Source organism: Pteropus medius, unplaced genomic scaffold (genome assembly GCF_902729225.1).
Source record: "Pteropus medius unplaced genomic scaffold, Ma_sr-lr_union100, whole genome shotgun sequence".
In the NCBI taxonomy this organism is placed as follows: domain Eukaryota; kingdom Metazoa; phylum Chordata; class Mammalia; order Chiroptera; family Pteropodidae; genus Pteropus; species Pteropus medius.
The window spans coordinates 5,646,527-5,663,752 of record NW_024345601.1 but is presented as its reverse complement, the minus strand read 5'-3'; the positions used below and the strand labels follow the sequence as shown (position 1 = coordinate 5,663,752).

General features: G+C 40.5%; 1 protein-coding gene across 7 annotated transcripts in view; it reads right to left on the bottom strand.

Annotated features, from left to right (window-relative positions):
- KIF16B (kinesin family member 16B) overlaps nt 1-13,939 on the bottom strand; it is a 276,301-nt gene extending 262,362 nt beyond the window's left edge. For 6 of the 7 annotated variants that reach the window (XM_039874451.1, XM_039874452.1, XM_039874453.1 and 3 more), the window contains exon 1: nt 13,767-13,939. In XM_039874451.1, the coding sequence (XP_039730385.1) occupies nt 13,767-13,924 (158 nt within the window). In that variant the 5' untranslated portion in view covers nt 13,925-13,939. Of the gene's footprint in view, nt 1-13,563; nt 13,718-13,766 lie in introns of those variants that run through there. The other variant, XM_039874450.1, reaches the window with a different exon arrangement.
- Between the last annotated feature and the right edge of the window lie 3,287 nt (nt 13,940-17,226).

Genomic DNA, 17,226 nt, shown 5'->3' with positions numbered 1-17,226 from the left:
AAGACAACCCAATGCACTGTGTGATTTTGGACTGGATCTTGGACCAGAAGAAAAGACATTATTAGAGTAATTTGAGAACTATGAAGAAAAATAGTACTGTATCAATGTTACTTTCCTGGTTTTTAATTATACTACAGTTATATAAGATTATAACATCTGGAGAAGTTGGATGAAAGATACATAAGAACTGTGCACTATTTTTGCAACTTTTTGTGAATATTTTTAAATGAAAAAGTTTTTAAATATTTTTTAAAAAAGAAAAAGTGTCTTAATTAGATTCACATATGAGCACCAGTCCAGGACTACTGACATTTTTCTCACAATTGCTCTTTTATCTGATCAAGCAGAGACAGCTCAAATGAAAACACTAACTTTAGGAAAAGAAAAAGAACAGACCCAAATCTGTTTAAAAGCTCCATCTCTGCAACTTACTTCACTTTGAAGTAGCCTCCATCACCTTGAATCATTTTATCTTGAAAACTTCCTGGGGAACTGTAAGTTCTACTCAAAGGGAGCTCACAAAGTGATTTACCTATGCCCCAAGCAGAATTTCCAAGCAGAAGCACTGTGACGGCTTAGACTCTACTAACAAACCCCTGAAAATAAGAATCAACAGGTGCAACCAGGTGAGAGAATATGAGACCATGGGGGCTCAAGAAAGAAAGCTCCTGAGAGTGGACATCCCATGGTGGGTTCAGAATTCTAGACTTCTAAAGGTTTAAAATTCTCATTCAAAGCTTTATTTATCCTCTTGGGATCTTCAGTCTTGCCTACTGCCCACTTCCCCCACAAGCTTCCAAGAGGAAACAGAATTGACTTTCATTCTGATGGCATCCTAATTCCAATGTTCTCTCATGTAACAAAATCAGATTTTACCGACTTCTGCTCTGGATAATAAATTCACTAGTGTTTTTCAAACTACAGAGCATAAAATCAATTTTGTGGGTAACAACCATCTATTATTTTTTAATGACTAGTAGAGAGTAGAAAATATCAGCAAGCACTGAGTTGATAAATGTCTTACGGTAGATCATGTTTGAGGTACACAGTACTATACAATCATCATCAGCCTTCCAAAACACAAATGTCCTTCATTGTCAATAATATGAAACTCCTTTTTCAGTAAAAGTCAGAGGGAAAAAAGTTTTAAATTAATCTTACATTCACAATAACTTTTATTAGAAAATCTGAAATGTGTTCCAATGAGGAGAAATTCTCTTGTAAAATGAAGTCAAAAACTTCCCGCACCATGCCTTCCCCAAGATGTTTATTAATTACAAGAAAAAATATAACATTATAGAAGAGAAAACTAGCAGATACCACCTTAACCATGTGATCAGGGTCACTAATACCAGGAATAAGACATATTACCATATTACCTAAAGTATTATACAGATTTAATGCAATCCCCATCAAAATCTCATCAGCATTTTTTAAAGAAATTGAACAAAAAATCATCAGATTTGTATGGAAGCACAAAAGATCCCAAATTGTCAAAGCCATCCTGAGAAAAAAGAATGAGGCTGGAGGCATCGCTCTGCCTTACTTTAAATTATACTACAAAGCGACAGTAATCAAAACAGCATGGTACTGGCAGAAAAACAGACACACTGACCAGTGGAACAGAATCGAGAGTCCAGAAGTAAATCCATATTTATATGGGCAGATAATTTTCAACAAAAAAGCCAAAAACATACAGTGAAGAAAGGAAAGCCTCCTCAATAAATGGTGCTGGGAAAATTGGAAGGCCACCTGCAAAAGAATGAAATTAAACTGTTGTCTATCACTACACACCAAAATTAACTCAAAATAGATTAGGGACCTGAATATAAGACCTGAAACAATAAAATGCATAGAAGTAAACATAGGAACGAAACACAAAGACCTTAGACTTAAAGAGGATTTTATGAATTTGACCTCAAAAGCAAGGGAAGTAAAAGCTAAAATAAATGAATGGGACTACATCAAACTAAAAAGCTTCTGCTCAGCAAAAGAAATCATCAACAAAATAGAGAAAGAACCTTCCGAATGGGAAAATATATTTGCAAGCAATGCCTCCGATAAGGGCCTAATATTCAAACTATACAAAGAACTCATACAGCTCAATAACAACAAAAAACAAATGATCCAATCAAAAAATGGGAAGAGGACTTGAACAGACACTTCTCCCTAGAAGACACACAAATAGCCTACAAACATGAAAAAATGCTCAACATCGCTAGCTATTAGGGAAATACAAATCAAAACCACAATGAGATATCATCTCACACCTGTTAGAATAGCTCTAATCAACAGGACAAGTAATAACAAATGTTGGAGAGGATGCGGAGAAAAAGGAACCCTCATACACTGCTGGTGGGACTGCAAACTGGTACAGTCACTATGGAAAACAGTACAGAGGTTTCTCAAAACACTAAGAATTGATCTACCATATGATCCAGCAACCCTACTACTGGGTATTTACCCCAAAGACTTGAAAATCCAGATCCGAAAAGATATTTGCACATCGATGTTCATAGCAGCATTATTCACGGTGACCAGGACATGGAAGCAACCAAAGTTAAAGCTCCATCTTTAACTTTGGCTAAAGAAGCTGCGGTACATATACACAATGGAATATTACTCAGCCATAAGAAGAGATGAAATACTGCCATTTGCGACAACCTAGATGGACCTCGAGATAATCATGCTAAGCGAAATAAGCCAGACTGAAAAAGTACAAAATCACATGATATCACTTATATGTGGGATATAAACCTAAAAGCAACAAATGAACAGGACAAACAGAGACTCAGGGACATGGACTAGTAGTTACCAGAATGTTGGGGGTGGGGGAGGAGGGGAGAGGTAGATGGGGTAAATGTAGGGTTTACGGGGAGAGTGAAGTAAGTAAAGGGGATCAAATATATGGTAGCTGAAGGAAACTGGACTTTGGGTGGTAATCACACAATAGAATATGTAGATGTCAAATTATAATGTACATGTGAAAATTATATAATTGTATTAACCAATGTTACCCCAATAAACTTAATTTTAAAAACTTTTTTAAGTAATTTATAAAAAGAAAGGAATAAAACATATTAACATCATGTACCCCCTGATATGATGTGTGGTGACGAGCACAGAATTACTTACGTGATATTCTTGCCAAAACTGCATAACTTCAATTTAATCATGATACAACATCAGAGAAACTCAAATTGAGGGTCATTCTATAAAATGACTAATACTCATCTGAGACTGAGAAACTGTCGCAGAGCAGAAGAGATTAAGGAGACCTGGCAACTACAGACAACGTGGGATCCTGGACTGGATTGCGGAACAGGAAAAGGGCATGAGAAGAAAAACTATACTTTGATTAATAGCGATGTACCAACGTTAATTTATTGGTTTTGATAACTGTACCATGGTTATTATGTAAGATGTTAATATTAGGGGAAGTTGAGTAAAGCATATATGGGAACTCTACTCCAAGTCTCAAATTTTTTCAAGATAAAATGTTTTTTTAAAAAAAAAAAAAAGCTTTTTCTGAAGAAAGAAACAAGAGTCCCATAAACTAGGTATTTAAACAAGAGTCCCATAAACTAGGCATGGTTCTAGGCCCTGAGAAAAACAGCCACAAACAAGACTGACAAGGTAACTGGCTCTCATGGGAGTTTACATGCAAGAAGGAGACAATAAATAAGTGTACAAACAAAAATACAACCATGTTCACACACACGTAAACTCAGATCATGGTTAATGCTATGATGCCAGAAAACCAGAGTAATATGATGAAGGCTTCCCTGAAGTGGTATTTAAGCTTTGACATGATCCTTTCTGCTCTGAAGTTCTGTTTTCTCATCTATAAAACAGAACTAATATTTGCCCCTATAGAATTGTTGTTAAGAATTAAATTAAACAAAGATGACATCAATTTTATTAGAGTTTCTAGTAAGTGAACGAGTGACTAGAAATAGCAATTGATGACGAGTTACTTATTAACACATCACAGTGAAAGCACAGACTTTCTCAATTTACTTTGAATTCTAGATATCCCACTGAAATTTGCTCCAAGTGTCTAAGAGTACATTGCTGATCACAGAAACAGCTCTTATCCCTCCACTGGGCAGCAGCGAGGGATAATGAATGGATGCAGAAATGGACAGAGCAGGAAACACGAATGCTCAGCCCAGAGCCCGTGAGAGCGAGGGAAAGCTCCCAGGCTCTGCTAGCAGTAACCTCCTCCTCTATACCTGACGAGAATCAGTGGGCTGACGCTAAGAAAATGACGATTTCTTCCTTGACTGTCTGTGCATCTGGAGCTGGAGAGAAGGCAGTCCAGCCACCGAAATAAACCAGAGACTCAGTTCTGAGGAAAAAGCTGGGGTTGTAAGGCACTATCACATTTCCCCAAGGCTGAGGGTATAACATATTTTCTTTCACAAAACAAGCTGAAGCCAAGATTGCATCCCAATTCCAGAATTCACAAAAATAGTAAAAGCTATTGAAATAATTTAGAAAAGTAATTATGAAATGAGGGTGTGTAAAATAAATCAACTGCAGACCAAAGCACTGTGTCTGGCACAACTGGACATTTCTAAATAACCTCTCTCTGACAGACAAAAATACACTCTCAATTGCTCTCTCTCACAGCCACCATAAATAAAAGTTGCAGAAGTTTAACACCAACTTATGTTGACTAGATACTTACTCTAAGTCATTGAAGAGCATTTTTCAACCTACCAGTACTCACATTAAGTATAAGTACATTATTGACATTAAGATATTTTTAAATGTGTATAAAAACATATCACTTAGACACCTGCTTCACATTACTGTCAAGTCCACCTAAAAGAAAGGAAAAAGACCTCCGTGGGCTCCAAACTCCAGAGTTAGCTACAACACAACCCTCCCTGGGGAATCCCACCTGAAGCACCACAGCTATAGTGAAAAACTCACCTCTCCCTTTCTAGCCATCGCTACTTCCCTCCCTGGCCCCAGCTGCCTTCTTCCTCCATTTCTTGTCCTCTTCTTTAAAAGAAAAACAGACAAAACACACACTTCCCCATTGCTGAGCCCAGGTTTGCGATGCCTGGTGAGGGCTGCAGTTAGAGTCACACCGGGGTCTCCGTGTGTCACACAAGCAGTAAAGGAGTTTGGAAAGATTTTATTACAAGAGCTAAACTGCACTTGTGAACAGAGGTTAGCTCTCTCCTTCCTTTAATCCCTCCATTACTGGAAGAGCAGTAATGCCCTCAGCCACCAGCCTCTTGTCCCCAAAGCCCTACCTCCCACCCCTCAACTAAAATATCTTCCTCAGAGACAGAAGCCATTTGGGCCTCAATCTGTGCAGGCTCCTGATGCTGGCAAGCCTCTCTCCTCCCCTTGTTGGTCATGACCTTCCACTTTTCTGCTTTTCTCCCTCCTTTCCTCACTGCTTGGCTCTCTACTCCTGCTTCCTTAAGTGTGGCTGTCAGTAACAACAGTGATTATAAAAAAATAATAACAGCTATGAATTATTGAAAGGTTATTATTACACATCTGGAAGTGTACTGAATGCTCTATATACTCTCCCATCTAATTCCCTCCACAATTCATGCAGTATTATTTCACAGTGGCATCCTCAAACATGATAGCTTTAAGAGTCTTACACCCTTAAAAATGACTGAGGAGCGCAAAGAGCTTTATCAATGTAAATATAACTATTGATAGTTACCATATTAGAAATTAAAACTAAGAAATTTTTAAAACACACAGCACAGAGCCATAACATCATCACACATCGTGTAGCCTCTGGAAAACGCCACTGTACCCTTATGAGTGACAGGGTAAAAAGACAAAAACATCTTAGTAGTATTATAGTGAAAACAGTTCTGACTGCCAGCTCCCTAAAAGAGTCTCAGTGATTCCCAGCCATCCCTGGATTATACTTTGAGAATCACTGTTCCACGAAAAAAGAAACTGAGCCTTTAAAAATGAAATCAACTTGCCCAAGTCACTCAGCCAGCCTCCTACAGAGCTCTGTCATAACCCAGGTCATGCAGGTCTGCTGTGCCCTCCATCCCCGTTGTCCTCACTCCCCCGTTCCTCTTTCTTTACTATGGTCTTCCTCAGAAACAACAATCACTTCCATCACATGCACTATCACCTTCAAGTGACCACCTCCAAATACGCATCCACAGAGCTGATAACTTACCTGAGTTCTTACCTCCTGGATCCCCCATCAGCACCCTGAGCCATCCCAACTTACCACCACACTCCTCCACCCCAACCAGCTCACCCTGGCATCCTGACTTTGGGAAAGGTCATTCTTCCATTTAATGTGGCCCCAAATCACTCTTTGCCTCTCTAAGTCTTGCTGATTTGTCTTCAGAATGTCTCTTGCAAATGCAAAAAAGGTGTATATACTATGTTCCTACACAAACCAGGAAAAAAGACTGGATTCAAATACACCAAAACTTTACGAAGAGTTATCTCTGTATAATGGAATTATGAGCAATTTGCAAACTATTTTCTTTAATACATTTTTCTGCACAGCACACATTTTTTGAAGCATACATTATTTTCACAATCAGAAAATACTGTACGGGTGATAAAGCTTCTTCAGGGTTTTATTTTTAAGTAGTATCCCTTGACTATGCCCTTGCATATTACAGCTCCAACCTAGTCCAGCATTACATTCTCACAGGTCAAATTTCAGTTCTCCTTAGTCTTCCTACACTGGCCTCCTAGGGCTTGGGGTCTTGCATCACAAGGTATGGCAGGAAGGCCAATGGAATATTAGTGCATAAAAGACTCTTATCTCAGCACTTGGGAAATAGTAAATAAATGTTCACTGTTGCTGTTCCCCACACTGCTAGATGAAACTTCTGAAAACAATAACTGGCAAATGACAAACCTATTTTAAAACCAACAGTAGTTCCCAGTGCCTAATTACAATAGCCAATATTTATAGAGTCCTTACTTTGGAGCCTGGCGCTGTTAGCAAGTGTTACCTCACTGAATCACCATCTCTGCCCCATGATGTGAGTCCTGTGAGCTCTCCATTTCACAGGTAAAGAAACTGAAGCAAAGAGCAGTTAAGTGCCAAGATGTGCTAGACTGGAGATTCAAACCCAGTTCAGTCTGACTGTCCAATAAAATTTTCCACGATGATGGACATGTTCTATATCTGCATTGTTCAATATGTGGCATTTAAAATGTAACTGTAATTAAATTAATTAAATGAGTAATTAAATTTTTACTTTAGTTCATATTAATTTAAATAGGTGTATGCAGCCAACAGCTACCGCAGTGGCCTGCACAGGACTAAAGTATAAAAGCCCAAACTCTCAAGCTTAATAAACAGAAGACCTCACAACAGCCTGCCTACCTACCACTCAACTAATTCTTACAAAAAGCTGCAGCAAGTCTAAAAGCCCTGTTAAGAGGTACTTGTTCCTATCTCCAGCCATCCCTTGCTCTCCTCTCATCCAAGTCTTCTGTATATGGAGGGGCTTTAGAAGTTAAAGTAAGAGAGACTTGGGTTCAGACCTGAGCTCCACAGAGACCTGGCTGTATAACCACCAGAAGGTTGGTTTAGTCTGTGATCCCTTGCTCTTCATCTGCAGAATGGGGTGACAAGACTACCTTCCAAAAAGCATCTGCCAAAGAATATCTGCCACATTCTCCAAATGGTCGCTAGTAATACATCTTCTGGGCTCAATTCAAACTCCGCCAACTTCTCTAAGAGACCAGTGGAAGCCCAGGAGATCTCCCCTCCCCCTTCCACCCAGGCTCCATCTCAACTGCACACAGATTCTACTGTCATTTTTGTGTGTTGTGTGTCTGCTCCTTCTCTGCCACTAGACCAGCAGTCCCTTGAGGCCAAGGGCTTCTGTCATCAGTGAGCTTCAAGGCAATAAGGCACCATACGAAAGGCTCTAGAGGGAAAATAGAGCCACCTCAGCCCAGCAATTACTGCCTAAGAGATATGGGATTCTTTCCGTAAAATGGAGATAAAAAGTCCTCAGTCGGTTGATGGGAGGAGAAAATGAAGTTGCCAAGGTAAAGAAATGAGCATGGTGCCAAGTGCAGGCAGCATCTGAACAGATGTCTCCCATCTTTAACACAAGAGACTTCTGTCGTCAGCATCGCAGACCCAAGAGACTAACCATGAATCTTGTTCACTGTCACTGCTGTGCTCTTAAAATGGGAAGATTTCAGTCTACTCTAAGGATATCAACCCCAGTAAAAATATCAAGGGCATTTTTTTCCTTCTCTTTTAACTTGACAGACATGACACTAAACTCCACATGAGAAGCTAATCAGAAAGAGTGGCTAAGAATAGTCAGAAAATGGAAGGAATGGGATGGACTTGCTTTATCAGATAAGAAAGCACATTATAAAGATATCACCTGGCCCCCTGCCAGCACTAGGTAAAATTTTTCTTTGTAAAACATTTTAAATACCTGTCATTGAAAAAAGTGATGAAATTGTAAAAATAACAGTAATAACAATAATCGATTTTTATGGAGCCCTTGCCAGATGTGGAGAGCTTTATCTGCATGTGTTATCTCATCTGAACCTCACAATAGTGTTTTTCACACTGCTGATTGCAATTCTTTAGTGGATCTTAAAGTCAATTTAGTGGATCTAGAAATAGCATTTTTTTAAAATGAGGCAGAATAAAACAGGATAGAATAAAAAAAAATATGAGTGAACTGCATGAAACACCCCATGAATCTTTTACATTATCTACTTAAAATGTTTATTACTGTGAATTACAGTAAAAATATCTGAAAAAAGACCTCGTCTCACAACTTTTAAGGTATGTACAATTATTATCACCATTTTAGAGATGCAAAAACTGAAGCTCAGAACAAATAAGTCTCTTGCTCAAATTTACCTGGCTCGTAAATGATAGCCAAAACTGGTATTGCCCTCAGATCCTGACCCCGTAAACACTGGCCTATCAGTAGGACAGGATAGATGACCCTGAAAATCATGTAGTGTTTCCATGAAAAAACGAGGACGTGAAACCAACAGGAAATAGACAAATTAGTTACCAAATTTTATTTTGTCTTACCTTCAGTGGGGGAAAAAATATCTTATAAAATTGTAAAAAAATGAAACCAGTAAAAAGACTAGGCATAAGAACAATGGAGTAAATCACAAAGAAAAAGGTACACAGACAACACATAAATATTAAACTTTTGCCCACCAAAGTTATGAGTGACTGTGTCTCTGCTAACATTTTACTCATTTTAAAAAGCATAGCTGTGACTGTCCTAAGAAACTGACTTTGGGTAATTAAATCTGTTTCCCAGTCTGTAAAATGGCATGACAATAATAGCCTCTACCTGCTAAACCTGTAGCAAATATCAAATTAGATTTTGTACCACTGGCACAGAGCAAATTCTCCATTAAAGTAGCTGCTATTATGTGATACAATAGAATGGCTCTTTCAAATTTGAAACTACTACTATACCACATTTTCAAAAGCTACAACTTAGTGAAAACAAATTCATCACATCTTGGCCTGCATCAAGCATCAGGTGTTCCTCACAATGAGGACTGTTTACTGCCAAGGCTCCAAGCTCAGGAACTCAGAATCTTACCACTTTGCCCCATCCTTTATGGGCCTGGCTGCAACAGCTGTCCTCACTCCAGGCCTTTCCTTCCTGTTGGTTGCTTCCTCTTTCCCTGAAGCTCTACTCTAAAAATTAACATTAAAAATACTTTTTTCTTTATGCACCCCATGTTCATAGCAACATTATAATAACCAAGATATGGAAACAACCTAAATGTCCACCTACAGATGAATGGCTAAAGAAGTTGCGACTCATACACACATACACACACACGCACACACACACACACACACACACAGGAATATTATTCAGGTACAAAAAAAGAAAATCCTGCCATTTGCAACAATATAGATAGACCTTTAGCACCATATGCTAAGTGAAATGAGTCAGACAGAAGATAAATACTGTATAGTCTCACTTATATGTGGAATCTTAAAAAACAAACTCATAGAAAAAGAGATCAGATTTGTAGTTGCCAGAGGCAGAGGGTGGAAGAATTGGATGAAAGTGGTCAAAAGGTACAAACCTCCAGTTATAAGACATTAAATCCTGGGGATATAATGTTCACATGATGTCTGTAGTAAACACTGCCATATGCTATATCTGAAGTTGATAAGAGTAAACCCTCATCACATGAAAAAAAAAAAAAACATTTTTTTCTACTTATTTGGTATTATATGAAATGATAGATGCTAACTAACCTTACTATAGTACTCATTTTACAATATATGTAAGTCAAGTCATTAAGCTGTACACCTTAAACTTACACAGTGCCATATATCCATTACAGCAAAATAAAACTGGGGGCAAAAAACTTTTTAACAACTTCCTTCAATGCTCCCAAACAACAAGCTAAAAATTCTTTCTCCAGTGTCAATGACTTTTTAGGTAACATTTAAAAATTACACAAACAAGTTTTTAATTATTAATTATAAAACTATGCCCTGAGCAAAGTAAATACTTGAGCAGTAAAGAGAAAAAGAAAAGCCTTCCATCTTCACCTGAAGGATTCTTCATCAGTCCTCCTCCACAGTTAGCACTCTTAGGCTTCTTATGGATCATTCGATACAGATATAGGCGCGCGCGCGCGCGCGTGTGTGTGTGTGTGTGTGTGTGTGTGTGTCTGTCTGTCTGTCTATTTAATCTCACTTAATCTCCTATCTTGGAACTCTTTTAAGATTAATACATTCTGTCATAAGTACAGCATAGCATTCGCATTCTACCCAACGCGTAAGCCATGACTTAACAGATCCCCCATTCTCATACATTCAGGTCAGTTATGATTTTTTCTTATTACAAATAATGATGCAACAAACATCCTTACACATACATCTTGGTAGGTAGGACTGTATGTAGTCCATAAAATAAATTCTTAGAAATGAAATTGCCCAATCGAAGGGTTTATAAATTTCTAATCTTGACAACTATAGTCAAATTTCCCAATATGAACGTTTCAGGTTTTCACCATTTACACTTCTATCAACACTCCTTCACCAGCACTTTCAGTTTACAGTCACCAATATCGCTGATAAAAATGGTTTTATTGGTATTATAATTTGTATGAGTCAGGTCTAGTATTTTGGTTGGCTATATATATCTTTCCATTTTACTGTCAACTTCTGGATCACTATCTCTCCTTGAAATTGCTGTGAAAGGTTATCGCTGTCCTTTTCTCTAAGACCAAGGACTTTGTCTTACTTGAATCATCATCAAGAGCACCATCTTGGCAACAGCTAACACTAACAAACACCTCCCTCAGGAGACACTTCTCCTTTCCCTGCCATGACATTTGTTGGGCTGGTTTTCCATGAGGTTCAAGCCTAATTTCTCCCTGGAATTCTGAAGAGAAGCATCCAATCCCTGGTTCCCTTTTCTCCTGACTTTAACATTTTTAAACTGTCATCCACATACAAGAGTTCCAAATATCAATCCAGGATCACCTGAGCCCTAAACCCATGTGTTAAGCTGTCTACCGAAGACCAGCAAAGAGATGGATATCCTTCCCACACTTCAAGATAACAGGGTCAACATGTGAGCAGCATTCACCCTGTGCTGGACACTGTGCTTGTACTTGACCCTAACTGCATCTCATGTAACTCTATATATCCAAGAGAGAACACACCAACCTCACTGGCCACATTCCCAAACTCTTCTACCTCCTTGATCACCAAACTTCAGTTAATGACTCTCCATGTTCCTTCTTTTTTCTCCTTTCCATCCAACAAGGTGCCAAATCCTGTCAATACAGCCTTCCCATTTCCAACCCTGGCCCAGACCACCGCTTTCTTACCTTTTATCCCAATCCTGATGCCACCACCAGAGTTCTCTGCTAAGAGCTCATATATCATCACTTCAATCTACCTCCTCAAAGCACATGGCTTTTGGACATGTTTCCTGCCATCCCTCCATAAACCTGGGCTCCAGGCCTACACTAGCAAGGCACTGTGCTTACATCACCTTTCCCAAATATTGCAGTGAGCCCAATATTTTACAAGAGTTCTGCCAGCATGTAGTACCTCACTCACCAGACAGGAGGCTTCTAGAAGATAGTAAGCAGATTTCATTCACCTTGTCCCCCAGAGAGCACCCAACATCCCAGCATAATGCTGTGCATTTGGTATGCACTTAATAAATGCTTTCTAAGTTATCCAATACAATCTTCTAGCATGTGCTAATATTATTCCAAAGGAAAAATATATATATATATATATTTCTCTCTATATATATACACACACACATACACACACACACACACACACACATCATCATCATCTCCAGAACAAAGAAAAACCTTTTTAAATCATCTAAATGACTTTGAGGTCTGTTTGCCTTGCATGACTGAAAAAATATATAATATTCTCTTAGAACTTACAGAAAGATCAAACTCCTTCCCTAAAAGCTTATAAACAACTTGAAAATCACAAAAGTATTAATTCCCAATAGTTACAAACCAGAATAAGATTTCCAATTTGCCAACAGAAACACATTTAGATGCATCAAAGAAGGTTCTGGCACATAAAAGCCCTTAATTTTAAGATCTTCTGATGTCCCAACCAGCTCTCAGAACTATCAAACAATGACATATACAAGTAGATATGACGAAAGGAAGAAGATCACATGGTAAGTCAAGTGTCCAACAACTTGACTGAGAGCCAATAAAAACAAATGACATTGTGTGACCTGTGATACCAACTCGAAAGACATATTCATTTAAGTATACTTCCTTCTTTAAAGTTAACCCAATTTTAAAAGTAACTCTTCTAAAGCATCTTTCTAAACTGATTATAAAGAGGTCATTGGAAAGGAAGCCCAGATCATGTTGAAAATTCTGAAAAGCATTACTTTGTAGAAATATTGAAGATTAAATTCTAAATGTGTTTATAACTCTCCACCTCTGTAAACATCGTCATATTTCAAACATGTGTAGTTAAGTATCCTTGTTTCCTGGCAGCCCAGGGGTCAAAACTTTGTTAAAGTTTTCCCATCCACTCTTTAACCTGAAATTTTAAACTGCTAAATTACTAATTACAAGTTAGTGTTCACATTCAGGGAATCGAAATCATCTATTAAGAGATTTTAAAGAGTAACACTGTTATTATTTAAAGAACTTTTGCGCTGGCATAGCTGACGGGAGTTGCCTAACAGTTCTGGTGTCCCCATGACCACTCTCAGGCCCCCTGAAAGATTTTACATCTTCATGAAGGTGATCCCTCGGTGTTTTTTAAAAGGGCAGCAAGCGAACCTCCTAAGTTATGGAATGGCGGAGTTTGCAGGAATCTTCTCCATGGCTTCGTGAACTCTTTACCATCAGGGCCTTTCCAGGGCTGCGTGAAAGGAAGAGCAAAGCATAAAGTGCTCCAGGCCCCTAGAGGCCACAGTCAGGGCTCAGTGGGCCAGAGACCACCCGTAACACCTAAGTCCATCCAGGCTTGCCTGGGAGGAGAGTTGGACACTAACTTCCTCCCGGTGGGGGTGCGTCGCGGGACCGTCTGCACCGCCCCCCACTCACCTGCGATTCATGGGCCGGACCCTCACGGCCACCTTGACCGATGCCATTGCTCATCCCGGCCTGGCCCGCGCGGGGATCCCACCTGCTCAGCTTCCCGCGGCTGCCAGCAACTCCCCTGACTCGGCCAGCTGCTCCCGCCCACTTCCCTCTCGGCCCCCGCCCCTCAGCTCTCCTCCCGACCTGGCGTCCCGCGTCGGCCCCACCTGCCAGGCCACTGAGCATGCCCAGAGCGGCTCTGGCGCGCGTGATCCGTGCGCCGGGCTTGGCGGCAGCCAAGAGGCGCCCGGGGGCGGGGCCGGGATGCCTGGGCGCGGCAGCCTGAGGTCGCGAAGTCCGGAACGTACCGCCGCCTGGAAGTCATCGAGGGCCACTAGGGCCGAGTGATTTCAGGAAAGCTGGAACCCAGCATCATCCCCTGAAAAACAGAAGAAAGCGAATGAGGAAGAGGTCGCCGTAATTTAGGGCCAGAGCAAGGACCACAGTCCTAGGTGACAAATTATTAAAAGCAGTGTTTCAACCCTTAACTAGGACCTGGCTTTGCCCCACAGTGCAAGAGTTAGCTCATCCAATTTAGAGAGCAAGAAACTGAGGCACAGAGATAATCACAGCTTGTTAGTGGGGAACTCCTCTAGGGCCTTCTCCCCTTCTCTAAGGCTGTCAGAGCAAGAGTTTTGGACCGCTCAATTCAGAGATACCGAGAAATGAAAATTAAAAGGGTACTAGGTGTTTTAAATGCAGGGGGAAATAGCTATATTGGCTGAAATCGGATCTTAATTGGACTTTTTTTGCACTTATGTTAGTTTAGTTTTAATCATAAAGGGTTTGGGGGCGGCTAACCTTCTCTTTAAGGGTTAGGGCCTTTGGTAGAAATGAGGTCCCACCCTAGACTCTTTTAGTGAGCTCCCCTTCCCTCTTCCCGGGAATGTAAATTAATTCATTCAATTATCCAGCCATTCATGCAGTTCGTGCATGCGTGTACACACATACAGACACACGCACGCACGCAAGAGCCCTGTAAGCCACAAGATTATCTGCAGCCCATATTTAACCAAGACAGCAGCTCTGCCTCATGCTGCCCCATTCATGGCCGCTCAGCACAAACAGCCCATCCCAGCATCGCTTCAAGACCCCACTCTTCCTGCCCCAGAGCTGACAGCTCCTCCGCAGCTGAAAGCCCACTGAATAATGCTCCGCTGTCAAGATCCACTTTGGCCCCCACGTCCTTAATGGGGCCACAAAGGGATGCTCTGCCCTCATCTCCCCCCCTTACCGTTGGTGTACCACACCCACAAGGCACCCAGGAGCTGGCTGGCAGCTGTCCTGGTTCAAATAAAGGGGCCACACTAGGTAGGAGGGGCTTCTTCTCTGGGAAGCCTCAAAGAGTAGAGGCTGGACTCCTGGGTTTGAGCCCTAATTCAACACTAGCTTCGGGAATCCTCAAGTCTAAATTATTGGACGTCTCTGAGGCTTTTGCCTTAACTGCAAATCATGAACAACTCCATGGAGCTGGTCAATGCATTGAGATAACTGCACACATGTAACCCACTCAGACAAGGAATCACTATATCATCAGCTTCCTTAGAGCCCCGTAGGTAGCCTGGAATCAGCACTCTTTTGGCTTCCAGAGCCCTGATAACCCTGAGTTCTCTCTCCTGGCTGGCGCAGAGAATCTGGCTGAAGAAAACCCCGGGCGCCGTCCTCGGAAGCGGGCCGGGCATGCGCGGTAGCGGCGAGCTGGCTGGCGGCTTGGGGAGGGAGCAGGCTCAGCGCCCTCGACGCCGCAGGCAGGGGCGGGGCCAGCCTTATATGGGAGCTGCGCAGGGACAAATTGCGCGGGTCACCGTAGGCGACCCCTGTACCCCGTAAGTCACCTACACGGATGGGAGCCTCAACTCAAGGAATACCAGAGGGCCCCACACCCGGAAGAGCCACCCCAATTTTTTTTAAATCAGACTTAGTTGGAGGAGTTCTAGTTTACTCATTAAAGCGTTATTCTCTGCGCAGGGTTTTAGGGGTTGTTGGTTGAGGTTTCATTTATTCGTTTATTAATGTATTTCCAGCAGTCTACACGTATCTACAAACCCCCTGTCATTTCCGTGGCATTGTCATTTGACACATATCATCACAGACCCACAGACACGTTAAGCCCCAAGCAGCGCACCTGGAACTTTTGAATAAGAAGGAGCCAGTAGGGCTTCAACTCACCTCTGTTGGAATGGAACATAGAGAATATTTCTAATAGAGAGTGAAGGTTTTTGAAAGTGCAAGTTAATTATAAGATAAAGGGTTGGTTCATCTCTAATTTTAATGTGCATACTTACAAGTGCTTTGCAAACTTTAAGGCTTTTACTAATAATCTGGAGATTCTGATTCGACAGATCTGGGATGAAGTCAGATACTGCTTTTCCAACACGCGTCTAGAGTTGTAGATGCTGCCAGTCTGTGACCCCCACTTAAGAGGGGCGAGAGGTTAGTGATCTCCAAACAGTGTGGGAGCTTTGCAATACTGATATTGAAAAGTACTCATGGGTCTCGATCCAATGTCCAAAGTGTCAGCGAATAAAATTCAGGGCTCCATATCAGTTTCGTATCCTAGCCTAAAGTCCAAAATTTAGTGCCTTAAAACAAGAACCATTTATTTCTCACGATTCTGTGGGTTGATGGCTTCACCTGGGCTAACAACTTAATGAAGCTAAGGGCTAGAGTTTGGGCTCAGTTGGGATGACTAAGAAGCCTGTGCCTCTTTCTCTTTCATCCTCAAAAAGCTAGACCAGGTTTTTTGTTTGGCAAGGTAGTCTTCTGGGAGGGCAAGCCTAAAGACTCTGCTGGAGTTCAGTTTGCTGATGTCCCATTGGCCAAAGGCAGCAAGCCCAGCATCGTTGGCGAGGTGTCATCCACTGGGAGGAAGTACTCATGGGAGCCACTGAAGTTATAAATCTACCAGAAGGTCAATGAGCTTGGATGAGGGGAAAAAAAAGAAAAATCTGTAATAGCCTCTAAGTAAAATGTATTAATTTTAGTAATATCAGAGATTTTGATACCTTTAGAAATCACAGATATTTTCGTGTTAACTTAGAATTGCTGCAGGTTTCTCAAATTGTTAAAATCATCGCTTTGAAATTATGGTAGTCATTAAACTGACATTAAATATTATTGTTATTTAATATTTGTTATTAGCTAACACTGTTATTTGTATTTTTTGTTACTTAATATAACCACATGTTACTCAACTACAAATTTATTTTTCTTGTATCTTGATAGTTGTATTTCATTATAGCTGATTTTCTTTTTAATCCCATTTATTTTAATTTATGCATTTAAAAATGTTATCCTGAAAATGTTGCTTTCACCAGACAACAAAAAGTGTCCATGGCACAAAAAGATTAAGAATCCATAATTTAGAAATTCATTTGGATGAGTAAAGGGCTTTTCTGTTTTCAAAAAAAAAAAAAAAAATGTTGAATGGTGATGGAAAGGAGAAGAAAAGATTCTGAGGCCTGCCTGGTCAAAACTCAAATGGTATTAAATGAGATTGGAGTATTAATCCAGTCACCAATAACGTGTATGTGGTATTTTTATTTTGTTTGCTGGTTTTGATGTAGTTTATTTGGGCCTTCACTTATTGTTTAATTTTTTTTTTCTAATGTTTAGCAATCTCGTCAC